The sequence below is a fragment of the Mirounga angustirostris genome, unplaced genomic scaffold (genome assembly GCF_029215605.1).
Source record: "Mirounga angustirostris isolate CCGP_5_RB_7025 unplaced genomic scaffold, mMirAng1.0.hap1 SCAF_3, whole genome shotgun sequence".
Classification (NCBI taxonomy): Eukaryota; Metazoa; Chordata; class Mammalia; order Carnivora; family Phocidae; genus Mirounga; species Mirounga angustirostris.
This window is the reverse complement of record NW_026991711.1, coordinates 176,655,481-176,669,435: the sequence shown is the minus strand read 5'-3', so window position 1 is coordinate 176,669,435 and position 13,955 is coordinate 176,655,481. Positions and strand designations below refer to the sequence as shown.

At 39.5% G+C, this 13,955-nt stretch overlaps 1 protein-coding gene across 5 annotated transcripts in view; it reads left to right on the top strand.

The window, feature by feature from the left end:
• Positions 1-13,955, top strand: part of USP37 (ubiquitin specific peptidase 37) — an 86,794-nt gene that overhangs the window by 14,468 nt on the left and 58,371 nt on the right. For all 5 annotated transcript variants that reach the window (XM_064587051.1, XM_045868000.3, XM_064587050.1 and 2 more), the window contains 3 exons: positions 1,812-1,912; positions 4,453-4,631; positions 5,196-5,270. In XM_064587051.1, the coding sequence (XP_064443121.1) occupies positions 1,814-1,912; positions 4,453-4,631; positions 5,196-5,270 (353 nt within the window). In that variant the 5' untranslated portion in view covers positions 1,812-1,813. The remainder of the gene's footprint in view (positions 1-1,811; positions 1,913-4,452; positions 4,632-5,195; positions 5,271-13,955) is intronic.

Sequence of the window (13,955 nt, the reverse complement as noted above, 5' to 3'; positions counted from 1 at the left end):
AGGATTATATACCGGGGCACCTGCATGGCTCAGTCAGTTAAGCACCCCACTGTTGGTTTTGGTTCAAGTCATGATCTCAGAGTCATGGGATTGAGCCCCACCCCCACATCAGGCTTGGCATTCAGCATGAATCTGTTTGTCCCTCTGCCCTCCCCCCCTCACATGCATACACTCCCTCTCATAAATAAATAAAATCTTAAAAAAAGGATTATATACTATGACCAAGTGGGATTTATTTCTGGAATGCAAGGATGGTTCGAGATATGAAAAATCAGTGTGATGCACCAAATGAGAGAATGAAGGACAAAAGCCATGTGATCCTCTTCATGCAGAAAAAGCATTTGATAAAATTCAAAACCCTTTCACGATAAAAACACTCAACAAACTAGGAATAGAAGGAAACTACCTTAACCTAATAAAGGCCGTCTGTGAAAAGCCCACAGCTATACTCAACAATGAAAGGTGGAAAGATTTTCCTTTGAGATAAGGAACAAGGCAAGGATGCCCTCTCCTACTATCCAACATAATACTAGAAGTCCTAGCTAGGGCACTTGGGCAAGAAATAGAAATGAAGTTCATCCAAATTAGAGAGGAAGAAGTAGGGGCCCCTAGTTGGCTCAGTCTGGAAAGCATGTGACCCTTGATCTTTGGGTCATGAGTTCAAGCCCCACATTGGGCGTAGAAGGGGAGAGTAAAATTATCTGTTCTCTGATGATATGATCCTATATGTAGAAAACCCTAAAGATTCCACAAAAGAATATGGCTAGCAGAGGAGGAGGATTTAAATTATAATTGGAAAGAGTTACATTGTTATGTAAATCTTAGATACTTGTCTTTCTCTGTATGAGACTTACTCCATGGTTTTACTCTTGCTGTGAAGACAGCAAGTACTATAGAAAATCATATACAGTATTACCAGATTCCCCTGCCCCTTCTTAATACCCTTTCATTTAAAATGCTTTGATTTGTTTAAATGTTTTAATAGACCTTTTCTTAAGAAATAATCTAGTGCTGGGGCGCCTGGGTGTCTCAGTTGTTAAGCATCTGCCTTCGGCTCAGGTCATGATCCCAGGGTCCTGGGATCGAGCGCCACATCAGGCTCCCTGCTCAGCGGGAAGCCTGCCTCTCCCTCTCCCACTCCGCCTGCTTGTGTTCCCTCTCTCGCTGTGTCTCTCTCTCAAATAAAGAAATAAAATCTTAAAAAAAGAAAGAATCTAGTGCTTAAAATGAGTTTTCCACTATTACTGTTAGTCTCCAGTTCTATTAACATCAAAACTTTATTGCTAATATTTTAGAGTTGACAGACTTTTAATTGAGCTTTTTAAATATAATAAAAATATTAGAAAATGATGATGTAGCAGTGCTACTTTGCTTGTATTATTATTTATTTGATACACTATTTTCCTTGTAAAATTAAAAAAAATTATGGTTGTTTGCTATTTAATACCAACTCATGTGTTACATGTTTCCTTGGTATCCATTGTCCGTGTTCATGCCATAGACATACTGACTTTTCTGTAGTGTTAATTACCAGATATTTATATAGGAGAATTTCTAGCATTTTCATTTTGCATTTAAAATTTTATTTTTCTGTTACATCTTCCCAAATTTGTGCATGTTATTTCATTTTTTGCTTGAGACTCTAGCTCTGAATTTTAATTACTATTTATATCAGGTATACTTTTCAGAAAGAATTCGTTTATAAGCACTTTGATTTTTTTATGCTTCTATTTTTTTCAGTATTCTATAACGATGATTAAGTCTCTTAATTAAAGTAAATGACTTGGGTTTATTTATTTTCCCCCCACCAGCCATGAAACCTTCTCAGGGGTCTGGTAGTTTTGGAGCTATTCTGGGCAGCAGGACTTCACAGAAGGAAACCAACAGGCAGCTTTCTTACTCAGACAATCAGGTATGTTCATTTGAATCTTTCTAGCTTTTAAGAAAAGTTATCAACTATTATTATGAAAATCTTTTCAAAATTTATCACATACTAACCCTTCTTACATGTAGTTTTACTAAACACATAACTTTTGCTCTATGTCTTATGGTCATCATTGTGAACCACAGTAAAGTGTAGTTTTTAAAAGCATAGTTTTGGAGTTAGATTTGGTGCTGCTACTTAGTAGTTGTGGGTCATTGAAGAAGTTCCTTAAGTATCTTGAGCCTTACTCAGGATTATAAAATTGAAGCAGCAGTAATATTTTAAGGGTTGCTGAGAGATAATGCATGTAAAAGTGCTTATTAGCCTACAGTACCTTATACTAACAATGCTATAAATGTTTGCTACTATTATTTCTGTGATGCCCTTTAGGTCTCTTGTGCATTATGAACTTTACCCCTATACTATATGATATCAGACTGTTTTGTTGAGGTCTTCTGTTTGCTTTTTTTTTTTTTTTTAAGATTTTATTTATTTGAGAGAGAGCACATGAGAGGGGGGAGGGTCAGAGGGAGAAGCAGGCTCCCTGCCGAGCAGGGAGCCCGATGCGGGACTCGATCCAGGGACTCCAGGATCATGACCTGAGCCGAAGGCAGTCGCTTAACCAACTGAGCCACCCAGGCGCCCTCTGTTTGCTTTTTAAATAGTTTCTCTCTCATAAATATTCAGACAGCCCTGAGACTTGCTTTGTACTATTGCAAGTTAGCAGTCCTATGTCTTTGAAAATTTATTCTGTAAAGAGAAACTAGGCATAAAGTAAGAAGAACTTGGAAACTATTCTCTAAGTAAATTGATGAGTTTTACTGGCTGTGCAGAGAGGTGATTACTTAGTCCATTTGCTGTGCAGTGAATAACATTTTATTTTTGTTAGTTTTTTTAATAGGTTCTGAGGCTTTTTTTTTTACATTTTAATTGAAGTATAATTGACATGCTCTAAATTGTACATATTTGAAGTATACAATTTGATACATTTTGACTTACGTGTATACCTGTAAAATCATCACCATAATCAACCAAGTGAACATAACCATAACCCTTAAAAGTTTCCTCATCCCTCTTTGTAATCCTTCCTTCCTGCCTTCTCTCTGGTCCCTATCCCTAAACCACAACCGGTTTGCTTTCTGTCACTACAGATTAGTTTGCATTTTCTAGAGTTTCATGTAAATAGAATCAGTGTGTAATTTTTTTTGTCTAGCTTTTTCACTCAGTGTAATTACTTTGAGATTCATCTATGGGTAGAAATTTAAATTATTAGAGTACTTAAATATATAGATGTTATATATAATAAGCAAATATTTATACTCTCACAAGTAACGATTCTTCTCAGGGGGATTGTAAAATCAATTTTATGGGTCATAACTGGGATTAAATGAAAAAGGAACAAAATAAATGAGGTATTGTACATAGTAAGGATAAGTATTGAGTTCTGAAACTTTTGGTTATTTATATGTAATAGTTGTGATTTAAAATACTTCTAAGTAGAGGTCATGGTCAAAAAGGTTAAAAATGCAAAACAGTGTACATATAGTATTCTACCACTTGTATAACAAAAAGGATTTGCTTTACATTTATGTAAAGAAGAATACTTATAAGGGACAAGAGAATGGGAATGAAAGAATCGGGTATATGGCAGTGGGTGATAATGAGACATCTCAGGAAATGACCTTGATAATAGTATTTTGATTTTTGAATCTTGAGAATGTATCACCCATTTGAAAGTAAATTCTAACTTTTTAAAACTGTTCGTTCAGATGATCTCAGAGATTGTTTCTTTCCTATGCTAACATTGTATATAATTCTGTAGAGAGAAAGAAATTGGAAATTTCTTCAATAGACAAATCACATAGCTTTTAATCTAGTTGTAAAATGTACTGGCAGAATGCTGGTCAAAAGCACTATTTCCCAATAATGTTTAATTTGCTGTATTCACTCTGAATGTTCTTGCTGTGTCTTTAAGGTAGACTCTTTGATTCATCTTCTGCCAGTGGACTCTCTCTCACTTTCATTCTCCCCATCAAAAGTCATATGAGGTATTTGTTTGTGACTTGGCATTTAAGTCGTGGCAACCAAATGTCATTGTTGCTTCTTTTTCTCACATTTATGTCACTTTATCATAATCATAATTGGATTGTTTTTCTCTGAAGATTTATTTTCATCCTTATCACTAGAATCCCCATCTTGTGTACCTGAGTCTTTTCTTAAAAAGTCAGGTATTCAAAGCAAATTCCTTTCTGCCTCTAGTCATGTTGTGGAAATTTTAAATTTATAGGAGTGCTAGAAGAAAATAAGTGTCAAGTTCAATTTCTGATACAGATTGTACATTACAGTCAGCTAGAGTGCTTTAAAAAAAACTACTGATGAATGGGCTTCACCCCAGGCCAGTTAGGCTAGACTGTCTGGAAATGGGTTTCCAGTTGTATTTTTTAAAATTGATTCCACATGAGAATCAATGATCTAAAAGCATGCCAATTAATTTGAATATTTAGCTATGTTAAACTTTACTCTTACAGGCATCTTCAAAAAGAGGAAGTTTGGAAACTAAAGATGATATTCCATTTCGAAAAGTTCTTGGTAATCCAGGTAGAGGGTCAATTAAGACTGCAACAGGAAGTGGACTACCTGTCACCCGGACAATTCCTTCTTTGACATCTACATCAACCCCTCTTAGATCAGGGTTATTAGAAAATAGGTATGGAAGACTTATTTTTTTTTCTTAGTCATTAGCTGTACTTGTTTATAAATGTCTTTTTGGTCTTTTAGAAAGACAAATACTTTGAGAAAAAGGAGATTGTCCAGTTAGTAAAATATGTTAGAAGAAAGTATACATTTTATAAAAAGTATAAATTTTTAGTTGATAATTAGTATTGGTTTTTTTATGATTTATGTCAGTGACACATATGGAGCATGCAGATATACAGTAATTTTTTTTTTAAGGATTTTATTTATTCACTTGAGAGAGAGCACAAGCAGGTGGAGAGGCAGAGGGAGAGGAAGAAGCAGACTCCCTGCTGAGCTGGGAGCCTGACATGGGGCTCCATCCCAGGACCTGGAGATCATCACCTGAGCCAAAGGCAGACACTTAACCAGCTGAGCCACCCAGGCGTCCCAGATATACAGTATATTAATCAAAACGTGGTGTAGAGAACTAGGCAGCAGTAGTCACAGTTCTGTCCTTGAATATGTTGGTTTATACTTCTTAATGGTATGAATTATGACTTTTTTAAATAACTTTTTTTTTCTTTGTCCTCTACAGGACTGAAAAGAGGAAAAGAATGTTATCTGGCTCAGAGTTGAGTGAAGATTACCCTAAGGAAAATGATTCATCATCGTAAGTTGCTTTAAGAACCCTTATGGCACTAGGGGCACCTAGGTGGCTCAATCGGTTAAGTGTCTGCCTTTAGCTCAGGTTGTGATCTCAGGGTCCTGGGATCGAACCCCAAGTCAGGCTCCTTGCTCAGCAGGGAGTTTGCTTCTCCCTCTTTCTCTGCCCTCCCTTCCCCGCCGCCCCTCGCCCATGCTCTTTCTCTTTCTCAAATAAAATAAAATCCTTAATAAAAAAAAGAACCCTTATGGCAGTAAGTCAATGTTTCTCATATTGGTAATTACACTCACTGTGGAAAATTGGTGGAGGGCAGGGATTCAATTTATGAGAATTCGAAAGATAGAATTTAAAGTATTTTGGAGGCACCTGGGTGGCTCAGTTGGTTAAGTGTCTGCCTTCAGCTTGGGTCATGATCTTGGGGTCCTAGGATTGAGCCCTGCGTTGGGCTCCCTGACTGGCAGGGAGTCTGCTGCTTCTCCCTCTCCGTCTGCCCCTCCACCCCACTCGTGCTCACTCACGCTCTCTCTCTCTCTCAAATAAATAAATAAAATTAAAAAAAAAAAAAAAGAATTTGAAGTATTTTGGTGATGGTGGATTATAGGCTCCATAGAGAGTATTTGGCCATTACTGTTGCATTGATCATTTCATTGCCCTTCTCCCATCCTAGCTTTTTTTAATCTGCAATACTTAGAGGAAAAATAGAATTAAATAACTCTAAGTAGATGTTTCCTTTTCTTTTTTAATTTTTTTAAAGATTTATTTATTTTAGAGAGAGAATGTGCATGAAAGGGGGGAGGGGCAGAGGGAGAGAGAGAGAGGGGGGAAGCAGATTCTCCACTGAGCAGAGAGCCCCATGTGGGGCTCAATCTCACGACCCTGAGATCATGACCTGAGCCTAAACCAAGAGTCGGATGCTTAACTGACTGAGCCAGCCAGGCACCCTTAGCAGATGTTTCTTGTTGGTGGGTCTTTTGTTGTGAATTCTTTCCTTATCTGTGATTTTTTTTTTTTTTTACCCTCTTTATGTGAAAAGTAGCCTAGGAGTAAAAGAATTTGAACCCAGGGTGCCTGGGTGGCTCAGTTGGTTAAGGATCCAACTCTTGATTTCAGCTCAGGTCATGATCCCAGGGTTGTGAAATTGAGCCCCACATCAGGCTCCACACCCAGTGGATTCTTTCTCTTACCACCCCCAACGCCCCCCACAGGTGAGCATGCTCTTTCTTAAAAAAAGGGGGTTGGGGTTGTGAACCCGACACAGTTTCTAGGCAAGGAACATCAATCTTTTATAGGTATTTTCTGGTTGAGCAAAAGAGGATAGACCTACAGTAGGACAGTCGTCAGCTCACAATCTCTTCCTCATCATGGGAGGGTTTTATTTTGTTGGGTTTTTTTTAATTGTTTGGGAGAGAATACTTGTTACACTGTTATGAAATACCTCAGTTAATAACTTTTTTTTAAGTTTTTATTTAATTTCCAGTCAACATACAGTGTAATACTTAGTTTCAGGTGTACAATTTAGTGATTCAGCACTTACATACAACACCCACTACTCATCACAACAAATGTACTCCTTAATCCCCATCACCTTTTTAACCCATTCTCCCACCCACCTCTCCTCTTGTAACTATCAGTTTGTTCTCTGTAGTTAAGAGTCTTTTTTGGGGGGGCGCCTGGGTGGCTCAGATGGTTAAGCGTCTGCCTTTGGCTCAGGTCATGCATGATCCCAGGGTCCTGGGATCGAGTCCCACATCGGGCTTCCTGCTCCTTGGGAGCCTGCTTCTCTCTCTCTCTCTCTCTCTCTCTGTGTGTCTCTCATGAATAAATAAATAAAATCTTTAAAAAAAAAAAAAAGAGTCTGTTTTTTGGTTTTCCTCTCTCTTTTCCCTCTAGATCATTTGTTTCTTAAATTCCACACATGAGTAAAATTATACGGTATTTGTCTTTCTCTGACTGACTGACTTTGCTTAGCATAATACTCTCTGGCTCTATCTACATCATTGCAAATGGTCAATTAATACCTTAACAGAAATCAGTTGATAGTCAATTAACTGGTATTCTAGGTCAAGGATCACCAGGAGGGAGTTGGGAAAAAGCTAAAGAAACTTTATGTATTTATGGGGATTTTTTTTTCTGTTGCTGTAACAGATGTAAAACTGAGTAGGTGATAGGACTGGTGTGACATGTGAAACTACAATCACCGTGGACTCAGATTCCTTCTATCTTATTGATCTATAATTCTTAATAAGTAGCTTCCATTTTGTGAACCAAGATAACTGCTTCAGCCTCCACTCTCATTTCTGCATGCCTACTGGTGGGAATGGGGAAAGGAACAAAGGCAGGGCATACTGCTTTCCTTTAGGCTGGAAATTGTACACACCACTTTAGTGCACATTGGCCAGAATTTGGTCATATGGTTATATCAGAAATATATGAGAAACTCTGGGAAATATACCTACCCTAGCCAAATTCTATTATGGTGGAAGGGTACAGAAGTTATTTGGAAACAACAGTCTGCTGTAGTTTACCCCTCTAGCCATAGAAATATATTTATCATTCTTCCCTTACATTTAGTCATTGTATCCAGTTCAGAATCCAGGATCTCTGGGTGATGTGCAGTTCTCTCCATAAGGTCTAAGTGTGCCTTAGACCATGTACTTTATGGTCTGACACCTAAAAAAACTAAAAGGCAAGTTCATCTGTATTCCCCACTCCCATCTTTATACATATGTCATTATACATTGCTGGCTTAGGCGTAGGATAACCACAGTAAAAATTTCGATTTAGAAAACACAAGAATAGGAAACTTAAGGAGTTGCTGTTCTATAGCAGCAATGAAATCTTGGTAGGCAGAGGTTGTGAAGACAGTGAAGGCAGTAGAGGAAGTTCTTGGTTCGCCCTTGTAGCAGTCTCTGTTCTTTCCTCCAGGAGAAACTCCCTTCCTCATTGTATTTCATTTGACTCCTGACTTTGTCTTCTGGTAGATTTCTTTTGTCTATTATCTTTCAAGGCCATAGCTGAAGTGGGTTTTGAAGACTGTGTTCTTCCTTGGGGCCATGCAGCTTTTGTAGCCTGCTTCATGCTGATCAAGTTCTGGGAGTATAGAAGTGTCCAGAAATCCAGGAGTTTTAGAAATCTAGAAGTTTCTTTAAAGGTATAACAAACAGGGTTTTATAGGCTTGAGAAAGAATTGGGGCCAGTATTTTTGTTGTTTGGATTTTTTGTTTTAATCTCTTAAGTTTTGAAATAATTTCAGATTTACAGAAAAGTTGCAAAGACAGTATAGAATTTTGCTGTATACCCTTCACCCAGTTTCCCTTAATATTAACATTGAGTTGTTTTTTCACAAACTACTTCCTCAGTTACCTCCTGTCATTGCCTCAGTTTGAGAATCAGAAGCAACTGGATTTTTTTTGTCCCATATAGACTCAGATTACCAGACAATTTCAATTCTAGGCCATTGACACAGAGGGCTGTATTCCTTTTCATCCTTGATTGTAAGGTGGCTTAGTCCTTGCCCAGATTTATCTGTCTTGAATAGGACCTTGCTGAAACACAGACCAGTGTTCTTATTGTCTCAATCTTTTCCTTTAGAGCTATAGGTTCAATAAGTATGCAGTTCGCTTCCCAAGACTACAGATAGCAGGGTTTTGTTTTTTTTTTTTAATATTTGAGAGAGAGCGCGCGCTCGCATCTATGCATGTGAGTTGTGGGAGGGGCGGAGGGAGAGAGAGAATCTCAAGCAGACTCCCCCCTGAGTGCAGAGCCTGACACGGGCCTTGATCTCACAACCCTGAGATCATGACCTAAGCCGAAACCAAGAGTCGGACGCTCAACCGACTGAGCCTCCCAGGTGCCCTTACAGATAACAGTTTTATAAATATTTTGCTGTGATATAACAGTCCTCACCAACTTTCCAATCTGTAATATTTATGTCCTTACTCTCCGCCTTCCTACTATAGCTAGTGCTATATATTTTAGGTTTGTTATGGTAGCATCCCTACCTAGTAACAAAATTTGTGGATTCAGGGTCTAGTTGTAGGAAACAAAAGTCATTTATCTAGTTAAAACACAAATGTGGGGCGCCTGGGTGGCTCAGTTGGTTAAGCGACTGCCTTCGGCTCAGGTCATGATCCTGGAGTCCCTGGATCGAGTCCCACATCGGGCTCCCTGCTCGGCAGGGAGTCTGCTTCTCCCTCTGACCCTCCCTCCTCTCATGTGTTCTCTCATTCTCTCTCTCTCAAATAAATAAATAAAATCTTTAAAAAAAACACAAATGTGTTTGCCTTTAGAGAGTATGAAATGACTTACAGAATCATGAGGAAAGCTGAAAAGATAGGCTATACGTTATGCTTGCAGAATGATTTTGAGAGCTATGCCCCAAATCAGGTCACCAAAGATGCTCCTGGCTATCATCAAAGCTAATAGCTGAATTGGAAATTATCATCTCTGGAACCATGCTGCCACTACCAAGATTAGAAATCTCTATGGAAAAACTGGACACCTCCAAAATGATTTTGCCATCACAAGGAACAGAACACATGACCTCCGCCTTAATTCCATTTTGCAGATATTACACAACTGTGTAATTTTTTTTTTTTAAAGATTTTATTATTTATTTGACAGAGAGAGAGAGAGTGAGAGCAGGAACACAAGCAGGGGGAGTGGGAGAGGGAGAAGCAGGCCCCCCGCCGAGCAGGGAGCCCGATGCGGGACTCGATCCCAGGACCCTGGGATCATGACCTGAGCCGAAGGCAGACGCTTAACCACTGAACCACCCAGGTGCTCAGTCGCTCACTGGAAGACGTTTTAGAAGAGAATTAGAACTACATGATTTTTTACGGCCATACCACCCTGAACGCGCCCAATCTCATCTGTAATTACCTTAATTCATATTTTGAACACTAGGAAATGGAGTTTTTTAGCTTTCTGGGTTTTGTAGGACAGATACATTAAAAGGTGGTTGTAATAGACTGTTGCATGCCAGTTTACCATATTCACCACACTTTGGGATCATCCCACTTTTTCCACTTAGAATTCTGTCTGGTGAGCCCTAAATTTCTGATCTTTGTTCTGGGCTAATAACACTTTTTACAATATCACAGATTTTTTGAAGTTCGAGTTTCCTAAAAGACTCTAGATTAAGATACATGTACAAGTGACTTGTTAAGACAGTGCTCATAGGAGAGATCAAAGTGAGGAAAGTAGGACAGGGAAGGAGAGGAAGCCAAAGAAGGGTGTGATCTCTGTGGGAGAGTAGGCTTCATTTTGATCCAGCAGGGGGCACTGGGCCTGTTCCAATTTGAAGTAAGGAAGATGGGCTTTCATGTTCTCATACTGTACAGTCTGGTTCTGTGGCTCTGCCCAAATGGGCAAAATATTTTAAGTATCCCAAAGGCAGTCCTCTGAAGAAGAACCGCAGGTGCTGGCTGTTGAAAACACCCAGTCTGGAGGTGTGAAAAGTATAAAAAGGGATCTGAAGGGTTCTGGTGGAGCATAACTATTAAGTTCATTCCATGTTATCACAGATTCTTCACATAGATGCTGCCCAATTTCTGGATGAAGATCTTATAAAAGGAGGATTAGAGGGATGAGCTGTAGTCCTTTTTGTCCTATTGGTATAGATAGCCTTGAGGCTATAACTGATATTATTATCTTTTTCTTCTACCATCCATTTTAGATTTGCTGCATTCTCCACTAATACTTCTGCTGGTCTTGGTGATTTGCCTAGTGATATGACTAAGATCTTCATCGCTGTGGGGATGAGCCCCTGGTCACTATGTGCTTGTGCAGGCCATGGTTGCTAAAATTGCCCATTTGTAGTTAAAACTGAACATGACAACACTAAGAGATTCCCTAGTAAGTCCCCATTATTCCATATTCCTCCTACCCTCATTATCTACCAACAACAGCACCTCCTTATCATAATCAAGTCAGTTACCCCTGCTAGTATGGCAGTTCCTTTCTTTGCCTGATGCTCTGCCAACATGAGGACCCCAAAATGAGTAGCGGCCATAGCTTTAGATTAAATGGGACTCTTACTGTCCCCAGGGGTGAAAAAAGGTTCCCCTCTGAGAACCAGGACCTGATTGTTTAATGTCGCTTTAGTGGAATTCTCTGGTGAGCAGTAATAATGTGAAAAAGATCCTCACCCTTTGTACACATTTCCATATGGCTATTCATATACTTCTTCCATAAATCATTTCTCCCTGATCTTCCAGGCTTGCTACTTGCAGGCCCCTGACTATCCCTGCAAACAGTTTGCCACTATCCAGGAATCCATGGCCTACTCTTTTCCTCGCACAAAGTGGATAATGAAGTGCACCTCTCAAACTCTGCACAGCAGAGGATTTCCTTTCACCACTCTCTTTTTGGGCAGTCCCATAATGGGTCTATAGTGCAACAGCAGTTCATTTTCATCCTCTAGCAAGATACCAAGATGATGTATCCATGAATCAGGCTAGGTTTTTCTTCCTCTTTCAGTTGGTTATAGGGAGTACTCATAAAGCCTGTTCTTGTTACTTATTCCTGCTTGCTTAGAACTCATCCCAGATATACCACTTCCATTTTATGATGCATTACTGCTGTAACTTCCTGGTCTTACAACTCTTAGGAGTATGATAGCACCCAGTTCATGATAGCTGCTGCTCTGATTGATGACCCACAGTCAGATATTCAGTGTCTTCCAGGCCTTGGTACTATGCCAGAGGTAGTGTGGGATACTTCCTAAGGAATGTCTGTATTTTTTTTTTTTGTTGTTGGAAACAGCATGGTCTTGTTCTCAAATCCTAAAGATCTGGGCTGCAACTGTCTTTGGATGAGTGATTCTTCATGGTGTTTTGTCTTTAGGTTGGTAATTGGCTCAACTGAATCTATCATTTTCTCCGTTGAACGGATCAGTACTCATAGCAACAGCCAACCCGTTCTATAGTCTTTATGGTTATTATTCCATATCACTTGTATCAGTTATCTGTTGCTGTATAACAGACCACTCCAAAACTTAGTGACTTAAAATAGTAACTATTATCGCCTATGAGTTGATGGCGACTTGAGTGGTTCTGCTTATCTGGGCACTCTCATTTTTCATGCATCCATGGTCAGTTGGTGGGTTGGCTAGTGGTTGGTTGGTCCAGAATGGCCTTACCCATATGACTGGCCATTGGCTGCCTATTGGTTGGGTAATGGGGGTAATTGGGCCCTGTGTCTTTTATCATCTACTGGATTGGCCTGGAGTTATTCACATAGCAGTGTCAGAATTCCAAGAGAGGGAATGTAAATTTGCAAGGTGCCTTTAGCCTTACAATCAGGACTTACACACTGTTATATCTGTTGCAGTCTTTTGGGGAAAGGAAATCACAAGGCCAGCCCCGTTAAGGGATAGGAAAATAGAACTAGACTGCATTTCTTTTCTTTTTTTTTTTTTTAAGATTTTATATATTTATTTGACAGAGACACAGCGAGAGAGGGAACACAAGCAGGGGAGTGGGAGAGGGAGAAGCAGGCTCCCCGCAGAGCAGGGAGCCCGATGTGGGACTCGATCCCAGGACCCTGGGATCATGACCTGAGCTGAAGGCAGTAGCTTAACCAACTGAGCCACCCAGGCGCCCCTAGACTGCATTTCTTGATAGTGGACCTGGGAACAAGGAAAGGAATAATTTGGGACGTACTTTTAAATTTTAAAATTTAATATTAATATTTATTTTAATATTAACTTTAAAAATAAAATTCGCTTGTTTTAAATGTGCAATTCAGTAATTTTGGGTAAATTTATTGAGTTGTGCAACCATCATCATAATCGAGTTAGAACATTTCTATAACCCCAGTAAGATCCATTGTGTGATCTACCACATTTCTTGAATGCTAGCGATATTGCATGAGCCATAGTATCTTTTAGTTTATCCTATCCCAATTCACTACAGATGAAAAATCATAGTAATTGTAAACTATAAGGTCCCAAAGGTGTTATCACCAGCAGTGGGATTTCTGTTGCTGTTGCCAAATAAGTGGTCCAATTCCAGAATCCTGTCCCTGAAATGGAGATGTGTGTGCAAATTATTTTATTAAGAAAGTACTCCCAGGGGATACCAGGAAGGGAGTAGGGAAAGCGAGTGAGTGCAGGAGATTAAACCTAAGTGTGATATCACACAAAAATTAAGCAGAGAGGTTAGGCTTCATCCTAATTCCAGAGAGAAAATCTGTTATATAAATTTCACCTTAAAAATTTTTTCACCTTAAAGTTGTTCTGATCCAAGGCAAGGGAGCTGGGCTTCTTGACCTTACCTGTGACTCTCTCAGAGTGCAGGCAAAGGATCTCTAGTAGCTTGAGGACAATCTGTGAAAAAGAACCCTAGATACTTGCTGTCAAAAACGTACCTAAGGGCGCCTGGGTGGCTCAGTTGGTTGAGCGACTGCCTTCGGCTCAGGTCATGATCCTGGAATCCCTGGATGGAGTCCCGCATCGGGCTCCCTGCTCGGCAAGGAGCCTGCTTCTCCCTCTAACCCTCCCCCCTCTCATGTACTTTCTCGCTCTCTCAAATAAATAAATAAATCTTAAAAAAAAAAAAAAAAAAACGTACCTAAGTTCATGTGGAAGAGAGGACACAAAAATGGGGTCAGAAGAAATCTGGGTAGAGTATCTGCATTATGTGCCACAGGCTTTATGCATGATGGGGCTCCTAAAATTAGCACTTTTAA